This window comes from Dipodomys merriami, unplaced genomic scaffold (assembly GCF_024711535.1).
Source record: "Dipodomys merriami isolate MVZ:Mamm:240054 unplaced genomic scaffold, mDipMer1.0.p SCAF_11, whole genome shotgun sequence".
Classification (NCBI taxonomy): Eukaryota; Metazoa; Chordata; class Mammalia; order Rodentia; family Heteromyidae; genus Dipodomys; species Dipodomys merriami.
Window position 1 is genome coordinate 48,678,277 of NW_027202382.1, and position 22,395 is coordinate 48,700,671.

Here is a 22,395-nt window from a genome sequence, read left to right on the forward strand (position 1 = left end):
TCCTCTTTAGGACCCAGCCCTGTGCCAACTAGAAAAGCAGTAGAGCCCCTGCCCGGGGGGGGGGGGCTGTGTTCAGGCAGGGACAGTGGCAGCAGCCCGCGTGCCCTGCCCCAGGCCTGCAGCAGCAGCAGCAGCAGCGTCTCTCCATTTTAGCAGTTGGGATTTTGCCCACTCCCCCTCCAGCTTGAGGCCACGACCTCTTTAACACCAAAGCTGCCCTGGCCCCGCAGCCCACTGCCATGGACGAGGAGTCATCCAGGGTCCCAGGCAGAGCCAGCTGGGGGGGGGGGGGGCAGCCATGGAGCCAAAGGGCAAAGGCGAGAACTGCCCTAGACGAGGCCTCACCCTGCACCTGGGCAGGGTCTCAGCCACCCTACAGACAAAGCCCAGTCCTGTGGCCCACTGTGAGCACCCGTCCACCTCTACCTTTCTCCGGGCCTGGATGTCTAGCCAGTCCACTTGCCCAGCACATGACAAGTGGATTCTGGCCACCTGAGAGCCAGCAGGAAGCGTGGTGGCTCTCAGTGCAGCTTCCCCGTGCCCCTGCCCAATGCTGGTCTCACGGGGGTTAAGCAGAGAATATCGGTGGACCTGGACAGGTTGAGGTCCACCCCCCAGCCCCTTTTGGCCGGGGTCAGGCCAGTCAAAGGCTCTTCCCTGGACTGGAGTGCTGAGCAAATCACACTATGACCACTGTGTCAGGCTCCCGACCGCCCGCAGCGAGGTAGCCTGTGTGGAGGTGGGGGAGGAGAGGGGCCTTCCCTGGAACGCTGGCTTCCCATCCAAAGTGGGTGGTGGAGGGCCATCACTGTTGGGCTCCTGTAGGGACACTGAGCCAGTCCACTGTTCTGCACTAAAAAGCCCCTGAACTCCACACTGCTGCCCTGGCACTGAAGCCCAAAAGCGTCCCAAGGAGGGAGGGCAGCGAGATGTCTCCAGGACCCAGGCCAGCCCCAGCGACAAGTCCCACCTGTAGCTCCAGACCACACTCCAGGGAGGGGCACGGTGGGTGACGGCGTCCCCGTGTGGCCCTCACCGCTGCCCTGAGGCCCAGCCAGCCAGGACTTCCGGGTGTGCAAACATCTGTGCGGCTGGCGCACAGCCCCTGGGGATACCTGCTCTGTGACCGCTGTCCCTCATCTCAAGGGTGGGGTCTCTCCTGGTACCTCTAAATTACAGGGTGGAATAAGGCAGCCGTTTTAATAGTGCAGAGCTCACGCGCCTTCACACTTCCAAAGACAGCGCCTGTGTGTTCATTATGTTTCATTATGTGGGTTTACAAACAGGACGCTTATGTCCACCCCCTTAGACCCTACTCACTTTCTTATTTATGGGACCAAGGTGTACATTTCCTTCCAAGAACTGAGATTGTTAGTCTCTGTTCTAAGGCCCAGAGCGCTGCCTGGGGCCGTCTCACTGGGAAGGGTCTGGAGCCTCCTCTGTTTCTGTGTAGCACTGACTTGGTGTCAGCCAGCGCAGCCCTGGACCAGCATGGCGGGTACACTGGCCCTGGCAGGAGCTCAGCGCCTACACAGCCGGTGCTGAGGGTCCCCCGCGTGCACAGTAGAACCACCATCGCTCCCTTTGCTGCTTGCAGACCAGCCCTGGCTGCTACACCTCTGTGCCTCCAAGAGCAGAGTGGAGGAACAGGACCCGCCCCCCCCCCCCCCCCCCCCGTTGTTTCTCTCATTCCTACAGTCCTGTGGGTAGCTCAAGCTGGAAGTGGCTGACGGCTGAAAGGAAACTTGGAATTGCTGCTCTGGTCCCATGGCTCCCGAGAAGCCTGGCCTGTGGGCAGCCTCTGCCTCCACTGGCAGCTGAAGGGTATGCTGCCCCGCCCAGCCCTGCCCCCCTCAGCCGCACCCCTCAGCGGCTGGTGCAGCACTACCGGTCAGGGCTGTAGCTGGGAGGGCTGCACCTGCCCTCTGGGCTCTGCCTGGCCTGGGATGGGCAGTGCTGGGGTTTTACCTGGCACCAAGGTTGGCCACTTCCCTGCCACATGCTCAGCCCTGGGCCCACCATGCCGGTGGCCACGAAGGCTTCCCAACCCACAGCTCCAGGGCTGCCCTGGGCAGGGCAGCAGCTCAAGGGCACGGGACATTCTGGGGCTCCTGATCCCCAGCCTGTGGTCCCGCTGACTCCCCAGGCCCAGGGGATGGCGGTGGGATCCTTGCCGGCCAAGTTTGGAGCCCTTCGGCAGAAGAAAACTGGGTGAGTATTTTGGTTTCTTGTCAGTATCTGCAGCCCGTGGCTCCCTGAGCTGGGGAATTAGGGCAGGACTGTTTCGGTTCCCCTACGCCTCCCCTCGGTTTAAATTGGATGCTCTAATCTTTTCCCTCTTTTGTCCTAAATTTCCCTTCACCACTTCGTGCAGCTGTTAAGCAGCTGCTGCCTCCTGCTCTGGGGGGGGCGGGGCAGAGTGAGGCAGTGACTCACCCCCACCCCCAGGAGGGACAGCGGGGCCTCAACCGAGTCCCTGCAGTGGTCACGGCAGCCCGGAGACAACCGTCCCTTTGCAGGATGCACTCTCCCCAGAGTCCAGACTAGGGCAACAACTAGAGCTTCCTGAGTAAGACCAGTAGAAGGGCTTCCAGGGCAAGTGGTGGGGCCGCGTTTCCAGACACTTCTGGAGGGAGACCTAAGGAAGCCTAGGTGAACCTCAGCATACTCATTCAGAAAATGAGCACAGAAAGCTTCCTCTGGGCAAGGGACACAGGGACAACAGTCCATTCATTTCTTCACCCATCCATTCAAAACATCCATTCATTTCTTCACCTATCCATTCAAAACAGGCCACCAAGTTCCAGGGTCTGTTCTCCAAGAGCAGGTCCAGCGTCCTGCAAGTTGACCCTTAGGACACAGGCTATCAGAGCATCCCTGAGGAGGTCCAGTAATGGACCTCTGGGCTCTGCCCGTGCAGATCTTGCAGTCCTGGCCTGGCATGGGAGGGGCTGGCTACATGCTGGGCGGCCTGCTGTCATCGTCTCCAGCTCCTGCCCACAGTGCTGCGGCTGCATCCAGCGTCTTGAATAACAAGCCAGTCCTGGAGCTACACTGCAAGCCGCTCAGAGGTTAAAAGGGTTGGGGCTGCCTGCCAGCATTTTTCTGCCCACCTTGTCCCCTGAAGGAACACAGGAATAAGGCTGGGCTAGCCACCTGGGGGCTTCCCTGAGCCCCTCGGTTCTCTCCAGAAATCCCAGAGGGGGCACAGGACACAGGTGGCAGGGATGAGATGAGAAACAGGACAGGAGGAACACACACACACATGCGTGCCAGGCACACATGCCCAGCCATCACAGGCGGGGTGAAGGGTCAAATGAGGCCGCAGCCCCCTGACATCGCAGGCAGGGTGAACGCTTGCGGGCTGTGGCGGGCATGAAGGGAGATAATGTGCTCTTTAGGGCGCTTTGTTCATTACAGGGGCCAAGGAAATTGACAGGGTTATCGCAAAACAATTTGAAAAACACACAAATAATTCATGTTAGCGTGATGTCATGGTGCTGCTGTAAATAATGAGTTCATCCCGGTACCCGGTTTGCACCATCCAAGGGCTGCCCTGCCTGGGTGGGTGGGTGGGTGGGCAGGAATCAGAGCAAAGCTTGGCAGCAAAGGGTGTTAGCTTGGAGGAGCCTTCACAGCCCTGGAGAAAATGGGGTCCGAAGCCCCCAGCAGACTCAAGGGGTTTTTAAGGCAGTGCCTGTGTTCCCCACCGAGACAAGAGGAGCAGTGCAGCCCCTGGCTGTGCCCACAGGCTCTGTGAATCTGCTCAGGGGAGCGGCTGGCTGGCGGCTGGCCAGAGATGGGGGGTGGGGGCGGTATGCTGAGACACAGCCCCAAGGCCAGGGTCACCAGCACACCAGCTTGGGGTTGACCACTTGTCTCTTCACCTGGCGCTACTTGGTCACCGAGAGTTGCAAACCCTGAGTGGGGCCTCTTCTGGGCCTCTGTGGAGGATCCTCAACCCCAGACTGTGGCCACTACAGAGCGGTGAGGTCACCACCCAGTCCAGTCCTGGCCAGTGGCAGGGGCATACAGCCACACCCAGCTCGGCGTGCACAATCCCAGACCACCTGGCCAGTCCCCAGCATCTCGGTGTGATCACTGCCAGCCTGGACTTGATTGATCTCTCCATGAATATTCATGTGGCATTCACAAGACTGTCATTAATATTCTGAGAAAGCGGAAAGAATGCGGGTCCTCACTTATCAAGTGACAGTCGATATGCAGCTGATGGCCAGTCTGTCCACTCACCAGCCTCTGAGCCAAGCACGGTGGGCAGCACTGACCATAGTGACCCAGGGGCTCCCGCTTGCCCCATTACCTGGACCTGCCCTTACTGGCCACCCTCCTGATGAACCCTAGCTTCCTCCTCCAGCCTCTGGCTGGCTTTGCCTGACCCTGCCCCCCCTCTGGGGCTGCAGCCTCCTCCCCCAGCCTGACCCTCTCTCAGCCTGCCCAGGGTGCTTCCCCACACCACCAGTCCCACTGTACCAGGCTCTGCATCAACTCCTCCTTCATAGGGCTACTTGCCAAACAGCAGACACCTTCCTGCCCCTCGGCCTGAGCCTGCCTGGCCAGCAGCCCCCGCCCCCTCTGGTTGCCCCATGCCCAGCTGGAAACCCAATCCATGGGCAGACTTTGCCTCCTGCTGGATCCCTGGGGCTCCGGCTCGTTCCTGCACTGTCCCCCCACTGCCCTGAGAGCACTGTGGCTGCAGGGCTACTGCCCGGGGCCAGCTGCTCTGCGGCTCACGTAGGCCCCTCAGCCCCCGGCTACCAGCAGGATGGCAAGTGGCCACAGCTGGCCCGACCAGAGATGGACAGAGGACCTCTGCCTCTGACCTGGGCTCCTGGGGCTGGTGCGGTGGTGATTCAAACGGCCTGTTGGCTTAAGATAAGGCAATCTACAAGGAGCCGGCAGGACAGTACTCTAAAACCTGATGGCTACCCCACCCCTCCCGTGGCTACACCTTGGCAGGGGGCTGCAAAGCACAGGGCTGGGGGGAGCAGCCGTTTCGGGGCGGGGGGCGAGGTGGCACTGATCGCCTGCACCCTCCGGTCTGTCCCCGCCCCTGCCATCAGACGCAGTGCGGCCACGCAGCCCTGCCAGAGGCCCCGTGTGACACAGCTGCCAGCAGGCCTGGGCATGCTGCCCAGATTTGGGGGGAGGGGGTGCAGGCTGAGAGCCGCTGAATCAGCTGGGCTGGACGTCCCTGCCGGTGCTAGGAGGCTGCTGGGGGCAGCTCCCTCTTTGGGAAGCTGCGGGGAGGCATGGCAGATGCTAGGATTTCTGGAAAGTCACCCTGCAGCCTGGAACTGCAGCTTCCTAGCTGTGTGGAGCAGAGCCTAGGCCTGCAGGGAGGCGCCGGGCAGGCAGGACCCTTCTTTCCAAACAAGACCAAAAAGGGAGAAGAGAAACGCGCAGCGGCCACTGCTGATGGGCATGCTCGCTTCCCCAGAAATCGCTGACTCAGCACTGGGAGGCGCGGGCGGGGGGCGGGGGGTGCGCTTGCTGCCGACCCAGCCGGGCCTTCCCAAGGTCAGGGAACATCAATAGTGGTACGTGGTACCGACCATCAGAGGAATCAGGAATCGGCCCTGGGGTCGTGCTCTGGCCCCGCCTGCCCCTTCTATCCTTGCTCGGTGGGGCATGTCCTTCCTGACCCCTCCCTCTCGGTGGACCCTTGGTCCCAGCTGTCCCTGGCCCACCCTCTGTTGAAACCATAGCTTGGTGCAAGTGCTGGCTGTTTTGGACCTCCACCAGGGTCTCCGGAAGCAGGTGGCTGGTACCTGGCACAGGTCCGGGTCTCTGGCTCGGCCTTGTCCATCTGAGATTGGAAACCCGTCAGCAGAGAGCCTCTCTCCAGTGCACGGTTCATTTATAGAAATTCCCCAACATGAGCTCTTCTGGTCACCTGCCCTCTGCTGGTTCCGGGGCTCTGGGTCTCCCTGGTCACTGACGGAGGCCCGCCTCTTCCACGGAGGTGAAGGTCAGGGGCGACGGCATGGGTTATGATGATGGGGGAGTCGGGACCTCATGGCTGCCCACCTGGAGATGGAGAGGCCTCAGCGGGGGGCAGCTCTGTCACCCTCCCCCAGTGCTCTGCCCACGATGGCTGTCTGTCTGTCTGTCCCTCCTGTGCCTGTGCTCCCGCCCAGGGACTGTCCTTTCCAGAGCCCCTCTGACTCCTCCAGACGCCGCCCCAGCCTCTGTGGTACGGCCACTCTGCCTTGGGCATTCCTTTTTGGTGATCTGAGCCAGGCCTGTGCTGCCCTCCTTCCTCTCTCCAGGAAGCAGCTCAGAGTCCAGTTTCTGTCTGTCTCCCAAACTGATTTGTCCACCTGCCACCACTGCCCAGGTGCTGTCCCTCAGGGGTGGATGGGGCTGTTAACTCCAGACCAACACTGACCAAGTGCTGTCTCTGGAGGCTGGGCAGGTCAGCATGTTAACCCAGACTTTCTGGTCTGTATGCCCTCCCTCCTTTCCCACCAGCCACTGGGCACAGTGGACAGGTAGCTTTGCAGCTCCCTGCAGTTGCTGGCCTACCTGTTACCTCTGTGGGCAGACCCCGGCTGGCTGTGGCTGTCTTTGGCTCTTCCCTGCTCTATGAGTGCTTAGAACATGTTTTCATGGAGAAGCGAATAAACCTGAACTAAATGAGGCACTGCTGCAGAACGGCCAGTTCCCGCAAGTGGCCCTTCAGTGTCTCCTCACGCAGCAGAGGCATACATAGCTGTTGTTGGGGGTCCCCACGCTGCCCCCAAACACCTTAGCCAGAACCTATGGCATTGCCTGGTCTGCCCGTCTACCACTGGGCAGAGGGCCAGGGGTCAATCCCGAGTAACCCCAGCCCTGTTGAGTGAATGGAGCCTGGAGCCCAAGGGAGACCCTTACACACAGGTAGCCCCCACACAGGACCTCCACTGCCAGAGGCCTGGGGAACCACCGCTCCACACGCATGGGGGCCACCGGGGGTTAGTGGCTCCCACAAGGGACAACACAGAAGGAGACCTGCCCTGAGGGAGCTCCCCTGGCAGTGGCCTGAGCTGTCTTCCAGTGTGAGAAGCGGCCTGGAATGGGGAAACAAGGACCTCCCTTAGAGCAAGGTGATAAATAACAGGTGTGATGTATCTTGACGTTGTCTTTGACTAAACAAGGACCTTGAGGGGCTGGGAATGTGGCTTAGTGGTACGGTGCTTGCCTAGCATGCATGAAACCCTGGGTTCAATTCCTCAGTACCACATCCACAGAAAAAACCAGAAGTGGTGCTGTGACTCAAGTGGTAGAGTGCTAGCCTTGAGCAAAAGAAGCTCAGGGGCAGTGCCCAGGCCCTGAGTTCAAACCCTAGGACTGGCAAAAAAACCAACCAACCAACCTTTGACTTCTCCAAGCACCCAGACCTCAACAGAGCACTCTGCCACTCCTGCCTCTCCAGCAGGACATCAGACGTACCTCATCTTTATTTGCCAACTACACTGGACGCCAGGCCCTCCCTGGTGACTTCCTGAGACAGCTGGTCTCAAGGACTCCATAACCAACATCACAAGCGGTCGCTTTTAGAAACTGTCCCAATTTTACAGAATGGTTTCTATGGCCTCTTTTGGCTAGTGATCATCTCCTTAAAAAATAAGACTGAGCTTTAAAAGCTGGAGAGCTTGCCCTACGTGTGCGGCCTGTATGTACGAGGCTGTTTTGATTCCCAGCAAGAACACAAAAAGTTTATGTTCTGAGCTTTAAGCAATCACTCCATCAACACTTTAAAAAAATAGGTTTAATGCAGGTGGTTCATCTCATAAAGAATTTAACAGGCACTCGGGACACTGGGCAGCGGGGCGTGCAGCAAGGTCTCACCGCCTCTGCCCTGCTGCTCACATTCATGCCGGCACGGCATCCCTTCCGCTACCAGCCCCCAAATACTACCTTCATCCAGCAAGGGCTGCGGCAGCGCTGAGTATCACAAGCTGATTAACACAGAACAAAACTTCTTTGAGGAAAGAGCATGATTTAGTGCAAAAGATTCTCTGCAGCAAGAAGCAGGGTCTACTGGGGAGGCTCCTCACCTGCCCGCCCTGGAACTCAGACGGACGTCTTCTACAGAGCCCTCTGTTAGACCAGTGAATGGAAGCTGGCTGCGAATTACAGAGCTTGTTTCGCAGCCAGTGTTTTTTGCTTTCCCTACCTGTTTGGATTTTCCTAACTTTCTCTTCAAGGTGCACATTGTCCTCACAGACCCCCAGTGACTGGCTCACCCGGCAGGGCTGGGTCACAGGGGCCACACCCACGCCTTGGGAGTAAGGGTGACAATTTGGGGAGAAGCAAGTGTTGACCAACTACCATCCTCAGACCAGCCCGGGACAGACTCCCAGCCTCACCATTCCCACATCTCACTAACACTCAGGCCCACAGCACACACAGGTGCCATGTTCCACCCCCCACAAAGACCAGAACAGGGGTCTGGGTCCTCCTGGGGTGGACACTCTCCTAGGCCCATGTCTATGTCACGTCTGGCATGCTCTAGTAGCCATGGGAGGGACCAGGAGCAGCTACCGGCCTACAGACAGCCTTTGCACACGCCAGTCTAGGAGACAATGTACTATGTTCTCTGTGGTGGGTCCCAGCAAGACCTCTGCCCTCTGCTGGAGACAGGCAGCTCCCAATCCCACAGAGAAAGAGAATCAAAGGCCCCAAAGCCAAAGAGGCCACCCCGCTGCCCTGCTGTTCTCAGCGCGCCTGCCCAGTGAAGGCATGGGGCTGTCTGCGGGCGCAGGCACGCAGGCCTGTGCTCCCGGGGGTCCTGCCCCAGGCACCTGCCAGTGTTGTCTTTGGCACACTGCTGGACTGCATGAACCAACCCAAGCGACTCTTGAGCCTCAGGACAGCTCTGTGGCAGTGTGGGGTGTCTGCTAGTGGACCCTGACCAGTCCCTGAGGCTGGGGTGGGGGAACAGTGGTGAGTGGGAAGGGGCCGTGAAGCCAGGAGGCCCCTCTGTGTCCAGGACCCTTCGCTGGTGGGGCCTAATGCTGATCTGGGTGACATGGGTCTCAGGAGCAGACCGGGCAGATGGGCCACCCCAGAGGACAACATGGAAAAGTGCCCGTGAGAACCATAGGCAGGAGGCCCAGAGGGCTGCTGGGCCTGGACTGGAACCCAGGAACCGTAGCACAGAGCCAGCGGGAGGAAGGGGACAGGGTCCCCATGAGCAAGCAGTCTCAGCCCTTTTGGCTCCCTCGTGGGAGCATGTGCTGTAGGCCTCGCCTGCAGGATGGGACAGAAAAAGCCCAGACCAGCCCCAGGCAGCCAGGAAGAACCAGAACAGGGCACCGTGAAAGCCCATAGAAGCCGATGCCTTCACATGTCCACGAAGACCATAAAGCACCAGCCCAGACCCCCGACCAGGAGCATGGTCACATGGATGGCGTAGATGAGCAGCTCGTTCAGCAGGCGGAAGTCCAGGCGCCGGCGGCCCATCAGCAGCAGCAGCACAGACAGCTTGAGCTGGAAGCGCAGCAGCACACGCACGCCCAGGTACTGCAGGCAGAAGAGGGCGGCCAGTGCTCCCCACAGAGCGGCCGTGAAGAGGCTGCAGCTGAAGTACAGCAGGAAGCGGATGAAGCCGTACAGCCAGCGCGTCTTGATGTACACGTCAAAGTTGTTGTACTTGGTGCGTGCCAGGTGGGAGGTGCGCACGGGCCCGCAGGCCGCGTGCAGGCAGGTGGTGTGGGGGCCGTGGAAGGAGCGCACCCGGCGCGGGATGGGCATGACCGGCATTGGGCCCAGACAGTTGCGGCGGTGGGGCCTCCAGCATAGGTGTCATGGACTCCTAGGCCTGGGAGCCCGCAGCTGAGCCTCAGGGGAGGCCTGGGCCTGCAGGGAAAGGGACAGGACAGGATGGTGAGTGCAAGGACAGCAGGAAGGAGATGCTCTTCCCAGGGAATCAGATGGTGCAGCAGGACTGAGTCAGGCCTGGGGGATGGGGGGTTGCACCCTGGGGCTGTCTTCCTACAAAAAGTTGGGGCACTGGTGGCTCACACCTGTAACCCTAACTACTCAGGAGGCTGAGATCTGATGAACCCCGATTTAAGCTGGCCCAGGTAAGCAAGTCCTAGAGACTCTTTAATTAGCTGCCCCAAATAGCTGGAAGTAGAGCTGTGGCTCCAGTGGTAGAGCCCTACCCTTGAGCACAATAGCTCAGGCCAGTGCCCAGGCTGAGTTCAAGACTCCAGACCAACACCGCACCTGTCAGGAAGCTAGTGAAAGCTAGAGATACCCATTCTGTCCCCAGTGTTGGGAGAGGGGCTGGCTGGGCCAGGTGCAGCCCCTCACCCGGAGTCCCTGGGGGAAGGGGTGGCTCCCAGGGGCAGTCAGTGACAACGCCAATGGGACTGGGACTTGTGGAGCCTGCCTAAGCCACTCCGTCCCACGTGCAGCCTCTTGCTGCCTTTTCTAGGCTTAAGGGCTCATTTGCCCTGCCCACCTCTGCCCAGGATCCCCGGATGCCTAATCCAAGGACCACAATGGGTCAGGGTTGAGAGCAGGGTGCCCACAGGCCGGGGTCTCCGGGGCGACCTGCTAGGCCAGAACCCTGGGGTTGTCGGGTTAGCTGACCCCCCCATCCCCATTCCTCCGCTGTAAAAGGGGGTGCCAACACCAGCACCTGTCTGGGGCTGCCTGTACCGCGAGGGGGTGATCTAGGCGGTGTCACCGCGGCGCTGCGGCCCCCATTTCTCTCTCCTGGCGGTGGATTTCGCTTCCCCTACTCGGCTTGCCACATAACCGGCGGCTGGAAACGACGAGGGCTCAGGGCGGGTCCGCGGGCGGAGGAGCCCGGGTCGCCGGCGGCCGTGGACTTCGGGCCAGCTCCCCCGCCCGGCTGAAGGCGGCCCAGGGGCCCGGGGGGCCTCGGAGGGAAGGGAATCTGCGCGGCCGGGCCCGGACGCCGCGGGCTCCGCGCCCCTCAACCCAGGGCCCGCACAGGGGCGCTCGGGGCCGGGGGGCTGCGCCGCGGGCCGGCCGCGCGCGGGTCACCCGGGCCGCGCGTCCCCGCGCTCGCGCACCGCACGCGGCGCCCGGCTCCGCTCACCCGAGCGGCTCGCAGGCCGCGGGCCCCCGCTCTGTCCGGGCCGCGCGGGCCCCGGGCCGCGGCCCAGGCGCCCACGGGCACCGCTTCCGGGCCGGCCCCCGCCCGCCCCGGCCGCTCACCCGGTGCCCGCTGCGCGGCAGCGCCCGCGTCCCGGACCACACGGCGGGCCGGCGGCGCCGGGGGCCCGGCCCGCGGGCGACTCCGTGCCCCGGAGCCGCGAGAGCTGAGCGGCTGCATGCTGCCGAGGAGCGGAGGGCCCGGCGCGGCCTCGCGCCCCGCTGGCCGGGGCCGGCGCGGAGCCGAGGGCGCTGCGGGGGCTCGGCCGGCGGCGGCGTTTGGCCCAGCGTGGGTGCCGTAGCGCTGTCCCTCCGCGACCACCGTAGAGCGGGCCTCGCAGTGCCCGGACCGGAACTCGACGCGGCCCGGGTCGAGCGCGCGTACGTGCGCGCGCTGCGAGCGTCCATGACGTCATCGCCCCTGGCTACCTCGGGTACCTGCCCTAGTCCGCGCAGGCGCAGGCTCAGGCGCGCGCGTGGGTGGCGCGGGGAGTGCGGGGATGGCCCCTCGCCTGGAAGGCGCTGCGCTGCGGTCCGGCCACGACCTGCGAGCCCGTGCGGGGTGCTGGGGGGCGGACCCTTGGGACGGGGAGCCGTTGTGCAGAGCCGGGCGCCCGCAGGCCCGGACCCCCAGAAGGAAGTGGGGGCCTGGGGCGCCCCGGCCCCGGGTGTCAAGGTCGGGCTTCCAGCAGGAAGTCGGTGGCTGGAGGACGGAAGGAGGAGAGCCGGGTCCGGGAGCGGCTGGCTCTCCGGAGTTGTCCCCGCTGTCCCCCTGGCCCTCCGCCCGTCACCCCGTGCAGGCCAGCCGGGCCCGGGCCCTGTGGAGGAGGGCAGCGGGAAGCCCGCCGAGGCGCTTTGGGCTGCCCCCCGCGCCCGCGCCCGCGCCCCGCGCCCCCCGCCTCGCGCCCCGAGCCCCGCGCCCCGCGCCCCCCGCCCCCCGCGCCCCGCGCCCCCTGCGCCCCCCGCGCCCCGCGCCCCGCGCCCCTGCATCCCGCGCCCCCCCCCGGCAGATTGCTCCCGAAGAGACAGGTGTCTTCCTTCGTTGGCGTCCGTCTGTCCACTTCCCAGGCTGTGGGTTGTGAGGCCGTCACAGGTTCACATCGGAGCCGAAAGCTTCGCGGAGGCCTGGGAGTGTGGTCAGGTGGTGAGCCCTAAGTTCGAACCCGGGTACCACGCGGGGATGGCAGCTCACGGCTCGCCTCTCATGGCAGCCGATGCCGAGTCTCCCCGGGCAGGGGAGGACAGGCGTCCTCCCGCCTGTGCCACCGCACTCCCGCCGGTCACGCGTCACACGACTCCATACCTGGCTGTCCCTTGTCGATGTCCTGAGGAGACACAGAGACCTTTAGGCTCCACTCCATTTCACAGTGCACGCTACATAACCATCCATCGGCCCGGCCCTGGCTCCGGCCCAGGTTCTGGTTCAGGCCGCTTGGGAGGTGTGAGCTCGAGAACCCAGCACTGACTTCCCGCTTCAGCGTGCGTGCCATCCTGTGATGACAGGTGTCAGGAGGGGATTGGTGCCTTGCCATGCTCGTGGTCTTTGTGTAGGCCAACATCCAGAACCAAGGCCAGAGGTGGCCTTTCTCTCAGATGAGCACATCTGAAGCCAGAGCCCCAGGATCCATGTGAATACAGTTCCAGTGCCCCGTGAAGATAGTCAGTGGTCAGCTGACTGTCAGGGTCTGCTGAGCTGCAGGTGGCACACCGCCCTGGGTTTTTTGTTTCTTTGCCAGTCCTGGGCCTTGAACTCGGCCTGGACACTATACCTCAGTTTCTTTTGCTCAAGGCTAACATAACACTCTACGACTTGGGACACAGTGCCCCTTCTGGCTTTTTCTGTTTATGTGGTGCTGAGGAATCAAACCCAGGGCTTCATGCATGCTGGGCAAGCACTCTACCACTGAGCCGCCTTCCCAGCCCTGCAGCCAGGTTTTGTAGGGCCTGCAGCTTATAGGAATTAATAGACTTAAGAATGGCCAGGTGTGCTGTGGCTCAAATGGTAGAGTGCTCACCTTGAGCTGAAGAGCTCAGGGACAGCACCCAGGCCCAGAGTTCAAGCCCCATGACTGACAAAAAAAGGGGGGGGGTGCTGGGAAGGTGGCTCAGTGGTAGAGCGCTTGCCTTACATGCATGAGGCCCTGGGTTCAATACCTCAGCACCACATAAGCAGAAAAAGCTGGAAGTGGTGCTGTGGCTCAAGTGGTGGAGCACTAGCTTTGAGCTGAAGAGCTGAGGGACAGTGCCCAGGCCCAGAGTTCAAGCCCCAGGACTGACAAAAAAAAGAAAAGAAAAGAATGGTCATGTGCCAGTGGCTCATGCCTGTAATTCTAGCTACTCAGGAGGCTGAGACCTGATGATCCCAGTTTGAGGCCAACCCAGGAAAATGTGTGAGAATCTTATCTCCAATTAACCTCCAGAAAAATGGGAAGTGGTGCTGTGGCTCAAAGTGGTAGAGCACTAGCCTTAAGCAAAAAGAGCTCCAGGACAGTGCCCAGGCCCTGAGTTCAAGCCCCATGATGACAACCACCCCCACTCCATCCCCCACCAACCAAAAGAGAATGGGAAATTACAAGTTTAGGAGCAGTCCCGTGAAGCTTCCCAGCTTGTGACCTGCAGTGAGTCACCCACAAGCTCTCCAGCTCAGCCTTCCTATGGCCCCAAATTCCCTGTCGGTAGTTTCATGAGGGACCCTAGTCCAGACCTCAAACTAGACAAGGCTTACTCTTCAAATCCTGTCTTAGAAAACTGGCAGGAAAATGAATTGTTGTCGGGTTGATTCGTGTCCCTTGGGCCCCAGGATGTCAGTACATAACTGGAGAGAGGGTCTTTAACGAGGCCACTCAGGTGAAGTAGTTCACTAGGGTGGGTCCTAATCCAAGCTGAAGAGGTCAGGACACAGACACAAGCAGAAAATGCCCCACGAAGACACAGGGAGAAAACAAAAAGGGTCCCATGATACCTTGGCCTCAGACTTGAGCTTCCAAGACTGAGAGAGTAGCTGTCTACTGTTGATTCTGCTTGGTCTGAGTGCTTCATTATAGCAGCCTGAGCAGGCTTGAACCATCCTTGCCACCCCCACCCCCAACTCCTGGGGCTTGAACTCAGTGCCTGGGCACTGTCCCTGAGCTTCTTTTGCTCAAGGCTAGCTCTCTACCACTTGAGCCACAGCGCCACTTCCAGCTTTTTCTGCTTTGTGGTACTGAGGAATGGAACCCAGAGCTTCATGCATGCTAGGCAAGCACTCTACCACTAAGCCCCCTTCCAGCCCTGCCCTCCTTTCCTCCTCTTCCTTTCTGTCCCTTCCTTCTTCCCTTTCCCCCCTCTAACCAGAGGGTTGCACATTCTAGACAGCCTGTACCATAGAGCCACACCCCAGTCCAATGCATTCCTGTTTGAAGCCACCAAATGCTGGGTGCTTAGCAGCAGCCTTGATTTGTCAGCAGTCATCTTGACAGGAGGAGGGCGCCTGTCCCACCAGCACATGCCGCTCCTGCGTCCACTTTACAGGAGCTCCGAGGGATGGTAGCTTGCTCAAGTCATCAGCCAAGGTTTGGGGTACAATCACTGCTCAATACATGCCACCGGGAAGCAGATGCTCCCTGAGAGCTGGCCATGCATGGGGCTCATGAATGGAGCCCCTTGATTTCTAATATGGGGAAGGGGTCTTCTTGCTCATCTTCATGTCGGTGGCTCTGGCCTTTTCCAGGGCACCCGGCCCTTGACTGCTTGATGGTTGTGCCCTTCTAGCACTCCAGACCTGAGAGGGTAGGGCTGGCTCTCAGGGCTGCCTTTGTCCTCTTTCCCAGCCTGGGCTGTGCTAATTTCACAAAAGACTCAACCTGAACTGGTGATGGAGCTGTTCTGTGTTTGACAGCAGTGAGGATTTGTGAGCAAGCTCATCATTATCCTGGAGCGTGGGTGATCGGAGCCCACGGCGGGTGTATTTTATGACATGCTCAGAAGACAAACATGGGCATTTATATGTCACTTGTTGCAGTATAAATGCTAACTTGTACTTCTTTCAAAACTTCTAATGAATTGTATCCATTCCAGAAGATTTACGGGGTGGATGGGATGCCTCAAAATGTTACTTTAAACATATTTGTCACTTTGGCAACAGCACTGGGGGAAAGAAATCTGGAAGATATTGCATTCAGAAATAAATCATAAATGGATGCATCTTAAAAGAGGTTTATTTTGGTCGTTAATGGTTGATGGGCCCCCCCAGTGCAGGATTTAAAGTTAAATTATGCAAAATCAAAAACAAACCTTATAATACTTAATCAAACATGCATAAAACTGTCAGGCCCAAATAAATTCTCTCAATTAACTTGCTTCAGATTGTGATTGCATTCGCTAATTTAATCAGCCCCAGAGTAATGTGCAGGCCGGGTAATGATGAATTCCCACGAACATGCACCCCAAGGGCGGCCAAGGCAGGTCCTGCGGCCCAGAGTGGCAGCCTGAGGGCATAGGGGCCGTAGGGACCAGTGTGTTTCCTCTTTCGTTCGCAGTGTTGGAGATCAAACCTGGGGTCACAAGTGTAGGCTGACAAGCGCGGTGCCGCTGACTCGAACCCCAGCCTGCACTGCTCTCTGTAGGCTCAGCAGAAACCTTTTCCCCTGGGGGGCGAAACCTGTGTCTCCCCGAGAGACAGAGTCCAGTAATTGGGCAGTGGCCTCCATCCACACCCACCTGGAGCAGGGTGGGCTCCATTCATCCACGGGACCCAGCCAGACCTGAAAGGCCCTATCAGGAACAAAGGCTGCCTGGCTTTGGCTTGGTTACAGGGCCCCATTCCTCCTGGCCTTTTCCAGAACAATGAGAACCCGCACCCAAGCCCCATCCAGAGGGCACCCCCACCCAAGCAAGCTGCAACAGCCCCCAGACGAGACCGGCCCCCAGCCACGAGCCTCACTGTAGGAGCAATGCTGGCGATCGTTTGGTCTCTTCTGGTAAAACCTAGTTATTCAGATTCAACCAGAGGCATTATTGGACCTTGAAGAAGGGATAAGACAAGCAGACAGACAGACAGACAGACAGACGATGGAAAGAGGCAGACAGAGGAGCAGATTGCAGTTGAGTCACGTAGGAGCTCAGTGAGGACTGCTGACCTCGGCCTGGCCCTCTGCCCTGGGACACTCCCCCCATCCCGCATCCCTCATCCCAGGGGAGGGTCTCAGTGGAATCACCGGTGGAGATGTGTAGCCCCCGTGTGCCCCGCTGCCCTGAGCCCCAGGCAGATGAGGCCGGGCCAGGCCTGAACGGCAGCAGGTGGACAGCAGAGGCTTCATTAATTATCAGCTAGGGCCACCTTCCTAACTAGGTTTGCATTCTCCCCGGTCTCCTGCCCGGCTTTACAGAATGCACAAGTTTGTGTCTGTGAACACCTTTCATGAATCTAATGTTAAGTGGCCACCCTGTATCCACCGTGGGAAGTCCCCTCTTCCAGCTCATTGTTCTTCTGCGGCCAGACATGTGAGCCTGGGCCAGCATTTTGTCCTTACAAGTAATTCTGTGGCGAACACCTGCGGCCGTGCCCTTTTCCCATAATGCCCTGGGTGGATTTGGGGACACAGATGGCTCTACGGGGCTGACGGGAGCTGCGGCCAGTCTTTGTGGCCCATAGCTGGGCCTGATGATGTCTGCCGCCCACAGGCCAGCCGGGCAGGCAGGTTCTGTCCTGAGATCTACCATCATGCCCTGCGCCCCCCGCCCCAGGTCAGAGAGCCAGCCAGCCGGGGGGACTTCCCCTCAGCTAGCCTTTCCAAGCAGGCAGCAGACAAGCAGACAGCACTGTTGGAGGAGCAACGCGGCCTCCTCACTGGGTGGGGGGGCTGCCCTGGGCTCCCCATGATGCCTGCCGGGCTGGGGGGACGTGGGAGCCTCACGTGGATCTTTCTCACCTGTTTGTACATCTGCATGGCCTCCCCAGGTGAGCAGACAGGACGAGGCTACTGTCCCCGCTGGCTGACACTACACCACAACGCGTGGCCAGTCTTCAGCATACGTGTCCCAGTGCACGCTTGGCCAGCCCGCCGACCCTCCTGTAAACACCTACTCAGGTGTGTGCTGTTCGCAGCTCTCCTCCCCCATCCCACCTGCCACCCCCAGGCCTCCAGACACTCTCCAGCTCCTCCCTCTCCCGAGCAAGCCAAACCCACAGTGGAACTCAACTCCTTCCCAGTTCTCTGGAGATGTGAGCTCTGCCTGCTTGCTGTCCGTGACTCTGATGCCAGGAAACAAAGCAGCAGCCTCCCCGGCACCTCGGTCAACGCCTCCTTCCCCACCCTTTGCACCTCAGCTCAACCCCTTTCTGTAGGAAGCCCTGTGGCCCGAGGGCCAGACACGCTGCATTTCCCCGGGGCACATGGGAGCTTTCTGTCCATTCGCCGTCTTCCATCCACTGGTCATGAGCACCTTTTCTTTTCTTTCTTTCTTTTTAATTTTTTCCCAGTCTTGGGGCTTTAACTCAGGGCCGGGCCCTGTCCCTGAACTTTTCTGTTCAAGGCTAGTACTCTACCACTTCCAGTTTTCTGGTGGTTAATTGGCGATAAGAGTTTCACAAAGCTGGGCACTGGTGACTCATGCCTGTAATCCTAGTTGCTCTGGAGGCTGAGAACTGAGGATCTCAGTTCTAAGCCAGCCCTGGCAGGAAAGTCCGTGAGACTCTTCTATTAGCTAATAGAAAACTGGAAGTGGTGCTGTAGCTCAAGTCCCTTGAGCTGAAGAGCTGAGGGACCGCACCCAGGCCCAGAGTTCAAGCCCCATGACCAACAACAACAACAACAACAAAAAGAGATTCACAGACTTCTGCCCAGCCTGGCTTTGAATTGCAATCCTCAGAGCTCAGCCTCTCCAGTAGCTGGGATCGCAGGCGTGAGCCACCGACGCCGGCCTTGAGCACTGTTTCACAGGGCCTGGGTTCTGTCTGTTCCCATACTGGTTGAATGCACCCAGACTTGCTCTCAAGAATCTGAATGGAACGCTTGACAATACTCTTGTCCCCACTGTCCAGGGCTGGACTCCTAGACACAGAAGCTGAGCTGACCCTGCCTCTTGGACAGCTCAGGAGGGGAACGCGTGGGTGGGGGTCAGTATGGAAGCTACCCCAGGGCACAGGGGCCAGGGAGGAGCAACACCCAGAAAAGAGGGCGGGGTGGGCGCAGGGCAAGGGAGCAGCGCCACAGCCCAGGGCAGGTGAGCAGAGGAGGCCAGGAAGTCTTGTCAGGGCTGGGGTCTTCCGGGTGGGGCCTGAAGATGGAGGAGAGCACGGAGCCGGCAGGGCCCGAGGATGGAGGAGAGCACCGAGCCGGCAGGGCCCGAGGATGGAGGAGAGCACCGAGCCGGCAGGGCCCTTGGGGTGGAGTAACGACAGTGCCAGTGCTGCCCTGTCACTGCGCTTTCGTCCCACTCTGGTTCTACTCCTGGTGGAGAAATGCTCCTGGGACAAGCACGTTCACAGCTCCCATTGTGCCGTGAGGAGTGTGTCCTGACCCCTGGAAGGGGCCCCGCAGCCCTGAGCTTATAGTCAGCGAGACACTGACTCCAAAACCCAGGGATCCACCCAGGGGCTCACCCAGGAATCCACCCAGAGACCCTCCCAGGGACCCCCTGCCCGGGGAGCCTGGGCTTAGCAGCCCAGCAGGTGCATGAGGAGGCCAGCAGGGGGCACTCTGAGCCTGGGATTGGCACGCATCTGCGTTGGATGCGGGTGCACGCTTCATGTGGAGGGCTGAGCGGCTGTGGCTGTCACCCTGACTGCGTGGGTGAAGGCAGCTCCTGCGTCCTGTCTCGCTAAGCTCAGCGAGGCTTGACTTAGTTTAGCTCTGGCTCACACCAGTTTCTACGTGTTTTAGTTTACACCTAGAGTCAGCTGAGCATGAAATGGACCCTCAGTTCTTGCCAGACACACCAAGCCTGGGCTTGGGGGCCTCAGAAAGATGGGGTATAGTGGTATAGGAGCCCCTTGAAGCATTAGGAACCCTACTGTTGGTGTGCCACAAGCCACTGAGCACCTCCGTCCTTGGGGTCCCTGGGTGGAGCTGGTGTTGGGGTGGGGTGTGGGGTGTGCTGGGCAGCACCAGCTCTGTGCCCTGCCCTGCAGCCAGCCTGCGCTGGGGTTGTTAGGCCCAGAGCACCTGACCCACCACCCTGTGCTCATGTGCACACATGTGTGTGTGTGTGTAAGTGTGTGGGGCTGGCATGGCCCTGCACTGGTGCCACAAGGGGGCGACCTTGCTATTTGGTCCGGCCAGGTGCTAGCCGAGCAGATGGTGGGTAGCAGGGGCGTCCGGCACTCCTCTATAGCTCCTGCTCCTGAAACAAGAGAGAGCTGTTGGGCGGGGTGTCCCTTGAGTGCCAGAGGCCTGACTAGCAAGCTTGAGGCCCTGAGTTTACAGAGAGAGAGCACTGTCACGTGTGGGCTGCAGGACTTCTTACAGAAACACACACCTAGAGGACCTCTCCTCGCCCCCCCCCCCCCCCCGCTAGCCCATCCCTCAGGAGGAAGAGCATTGAGGGGAGGTGGAGAGACAGACAGGAAGCGGGGAGAGGATGGAGAGAGGACCCACCCAGGCTGGGAGGGACTTTAGAGAATTGAGGGGAGGGGGAGAGAGGGAAAGGTCGGGGCAGGGGGTTGTAGAGGGGGAGGGGACCCTTCTCCCCAGGTGAGGGGATGGAACTTGAGGCAGAATTCGGTGCATGGACGGACAAGGCCTGCACTTGGACAGCATGGTGCTGGCTGTCTCATGGAGCCTCTCCTCCCCTAATAACATGAGTGTGGCTGACCCGCCTTCTGCTGGTTGTGCTTTGTCCCTTCCGAGGTGGCCAGGGCAGCGGCGGGGCAGGGGGGGCGGTGAGGAGGGAGAGGGAGGCAATGTGGACAGGACTCCCACAGCCTCAGGACTGTTTAGCTGTGGGTTTAGCTGTGGCTTAGGCAGCCCCACCCTGGCTACCTCTACCCCCAGCTGGCCAGCTGAGCAGCCCAAGTCGGAGGCCACTGGGCAGATGGGGCTCACGTGGTTCCATGGTAGATCTGCCTCAGATGCCCATAGCCCAGTAAAAACATTTCAAGAGCCGGGTGCTGGTGGCTCCCGCCTGTAATCCTGGCTACTCAGGAGGCTGAGAGGTGAGAATCACAGTTTGCAGCCACCCCAGACAGGAAAATCTGGGAGACTCTTATCTCTACTTAATTACCAAAAAGCCAGAAGTGGAGCTGTGGCTCAAGTGGTAGATGGCTAGCCTTGAGCAAAAGAAGCTCAGTTCACGCCCCAAGAATGCCTCCCCCACCAAAATAATAATAATAGAAAGTCAAGACAATGGCAAAGGGTTTTGTGTGTGTTCCAGTCCTGGGGCTTAGATTCAGGGCCTGGGCACTGTCCCTGACATTTGTGCTGAAGGCTGCCACTCTAACATTTGAGCCACAGCTCCACTTCTGGCCTTTATTGGTGGTTAATTGGAGATAAAATCTTGTGGACTTTTCTGACCTGCCTGGCTTTGAACTGTGATCCTCAGATCTCAGCCTCCTGAGTAGCTAGGATTACAGGCATGAGCTACTGGCATCCAGCGGGTTGCACACTTTAAAAAATTGAGAGGCCTTCTTTTTCTTTTCTTTTTTTCCTCTTTCTTTCTTTCTTTTCTTTTCTTTTCTTTTCTTTTTTCTTTTTTTGCCAGTTGAGGGGCTTGAACTCTGGGCCTGGGTGTGGTCCTTGAGCTCTTTCCCACTACAGCCACAGCGCCACTTCTGGTTTTCTGAGTGGTTTATTGGAGATAAGAGTCTCACGGCCTTTCCTGCCTGGGCTGGCTTTGAACCACAATCCTCAGATCTCATCCTTCTGAGGAGCTGGGATTATAGGAGGAAGCCAGTGGCTCCTGGCTGTCAGATAATTGTCATATGAGTAGCTACCTGCATGAATGAACGCCTCCTTATGTGAATTGTCCTGCTGCCCAGAAAGGCAGAAAAGCAAAAGGCTGGTCCTCTGGCTGCTGGCACTCTCTGGCAGTAAGGGGCTCACCGTGTGCCTCCTTCTGTCCCCAGCAGTGACTTGTGTGCAGATCCGGTCCTACAGAGGCTAATCTGACAGCCTCGGGTCTTGCCCATCGCATGCGGGCTCCAGGTGAGCTCAGCCCCGGAGCACAGCGCCATAGCTTGGCACAAGCTGGGAGACCTGTGCCCACACGTGGGAAGGGGTGGAGACTTGCATGGCAAGAGGCCCTTTGACTGTTGCTACCAGCACTTGGAGTTATTTATGAATTCATCTATTTCCTGGGACAAGCCTCTTTGCATTCAGTTGCCATGGTAGCCTTAAATCTGGTGTCTTATTAATTCTGCATGTTATGAAATAAATATAGATCAGACAATCGCAGTGAAGGTTCTATTTTTTTTATTATGCATTTGATTCTCACATCTGGGGCAGGAGGCTCCTGATGCACGGCTTCCCTTAACACACACCCATCAGGTTAGGTCCACACACTGCAGACCAACTGTTTGTGTGTGTGTGTGTGTGTTGTTGTTCTTGTTGTTTGTTTGTTTGTTTATTTTTGTTGGTCCTGGGGCATGAACTCAAGCTCTTTTGCTTGATCAAAGGTAACGCTCTACCGTTTGGAGCCATCGGACCATTTCTAGTTTCCTAGAGGTTAATTGGAGATAAGAGTCTCATGGGCTTTCCTACCTGGGCTGGCTTTAAACCATCCTCAGATCTCAGCTTCCTAAGTAGGTAGGACTAGCTCTTGCTTGGATGCCACAAGTCTGAGACTGGGCAGGGGAAGGGCTGGGGCCCCACTGGGGGCCAGGGTCCGGACCAGGCTGGCAGAATCCAGGGCCATCACAAGACCCTAGGTGGCACACTGGTACCCCTAGCGAACCATGGAGCACGGTACATTGGAACACAGAACCTCATGGCTTGCAGAGCCCACGGCTGCCAGGCTGGGGCCATTCTGCCTTTTTGGTGCTGCTGGAGACCTGAAGTCTTCCCTGGTCCTGGAGGCGGTGAGTCTGCTTGGGTAGCAGCTAGGGCTTCGCTGAGGAAGGGCCTGGATGCACGCCTCTGATGTTCACTGATTCCAGACCAGGGCAGGGTCCCAGCCATGGAGGGAGCCCGCTGCGGGCTCTGGGTCTAACTGGCTTTCCCTGGGTTCCTTCCACCTCCGAGGACACAGCTGAGCTCTTTATACACCAGGATGCGGCTGATGCGGTAGGCAGGGCTATTTTACATGGAATGGTTTGCACAGACACCATGCAGTTTCCTAATCACC

At 59.2% G+C, this 22,395-nt stretch overlaps 1 protein-coding gene across 4 annotated transcripts; it reads right to left on the reverse strand.

Annotated features, from left to right (window-relative positions):
• Positions 1-7,753: 7,753 nt before the first annotated feature.
• Positions 7,754-11,474, reverse strand: Tmem250 (transmembrane protein 250). 4 transcript variants are annotated; one of them, XM_070015039.1, is made up of 3 exons: positions 11,200-11,474; positions 10,655-10,780; positions 7,754-9,864 (listed from the first exon to the last, which is right to left on the reverse strand). In XM_070015039.1, the coding sequence occupies exon 3, from the start codon at positions 9,766-9,768 to the stop codon at positions 9,349-9,351; it is 420 nt and encodes a 139-aa protein (XP_069871140.1). In that variant the 5' UTR covers positions 9,769-9,864; positions 10,655-10,780; positions 11,200-11,474; the 3' UTR covers positions 7,754-9,348. The 4 variants fall into 4 exon arrangements, with proteins under 4 accessions (XP_069871140.1, XP_069871142.1, XP_069871141.1 ...); XM_070015041.1 differs by lacking the exon at positions 10,655-10,780; XM_070015040.1 differs by lacking the exon at positions 11,200-11,474 and having other exon boundaries at positions 10,675-10,950.
• Positions 11,475-22,395: the final 10,921 nt, after the last annotated feature.

Bases quoted from the DNA above. Each gene is read 5' to 3' on its own strand.
- Tmem250 (XM_070015041.1), bottom strand. From the start codon at position 9,768: ATGCCGGTCATGCCCATCCCGCGCCGGGTGCGCTCCTTCCACGGCCCC.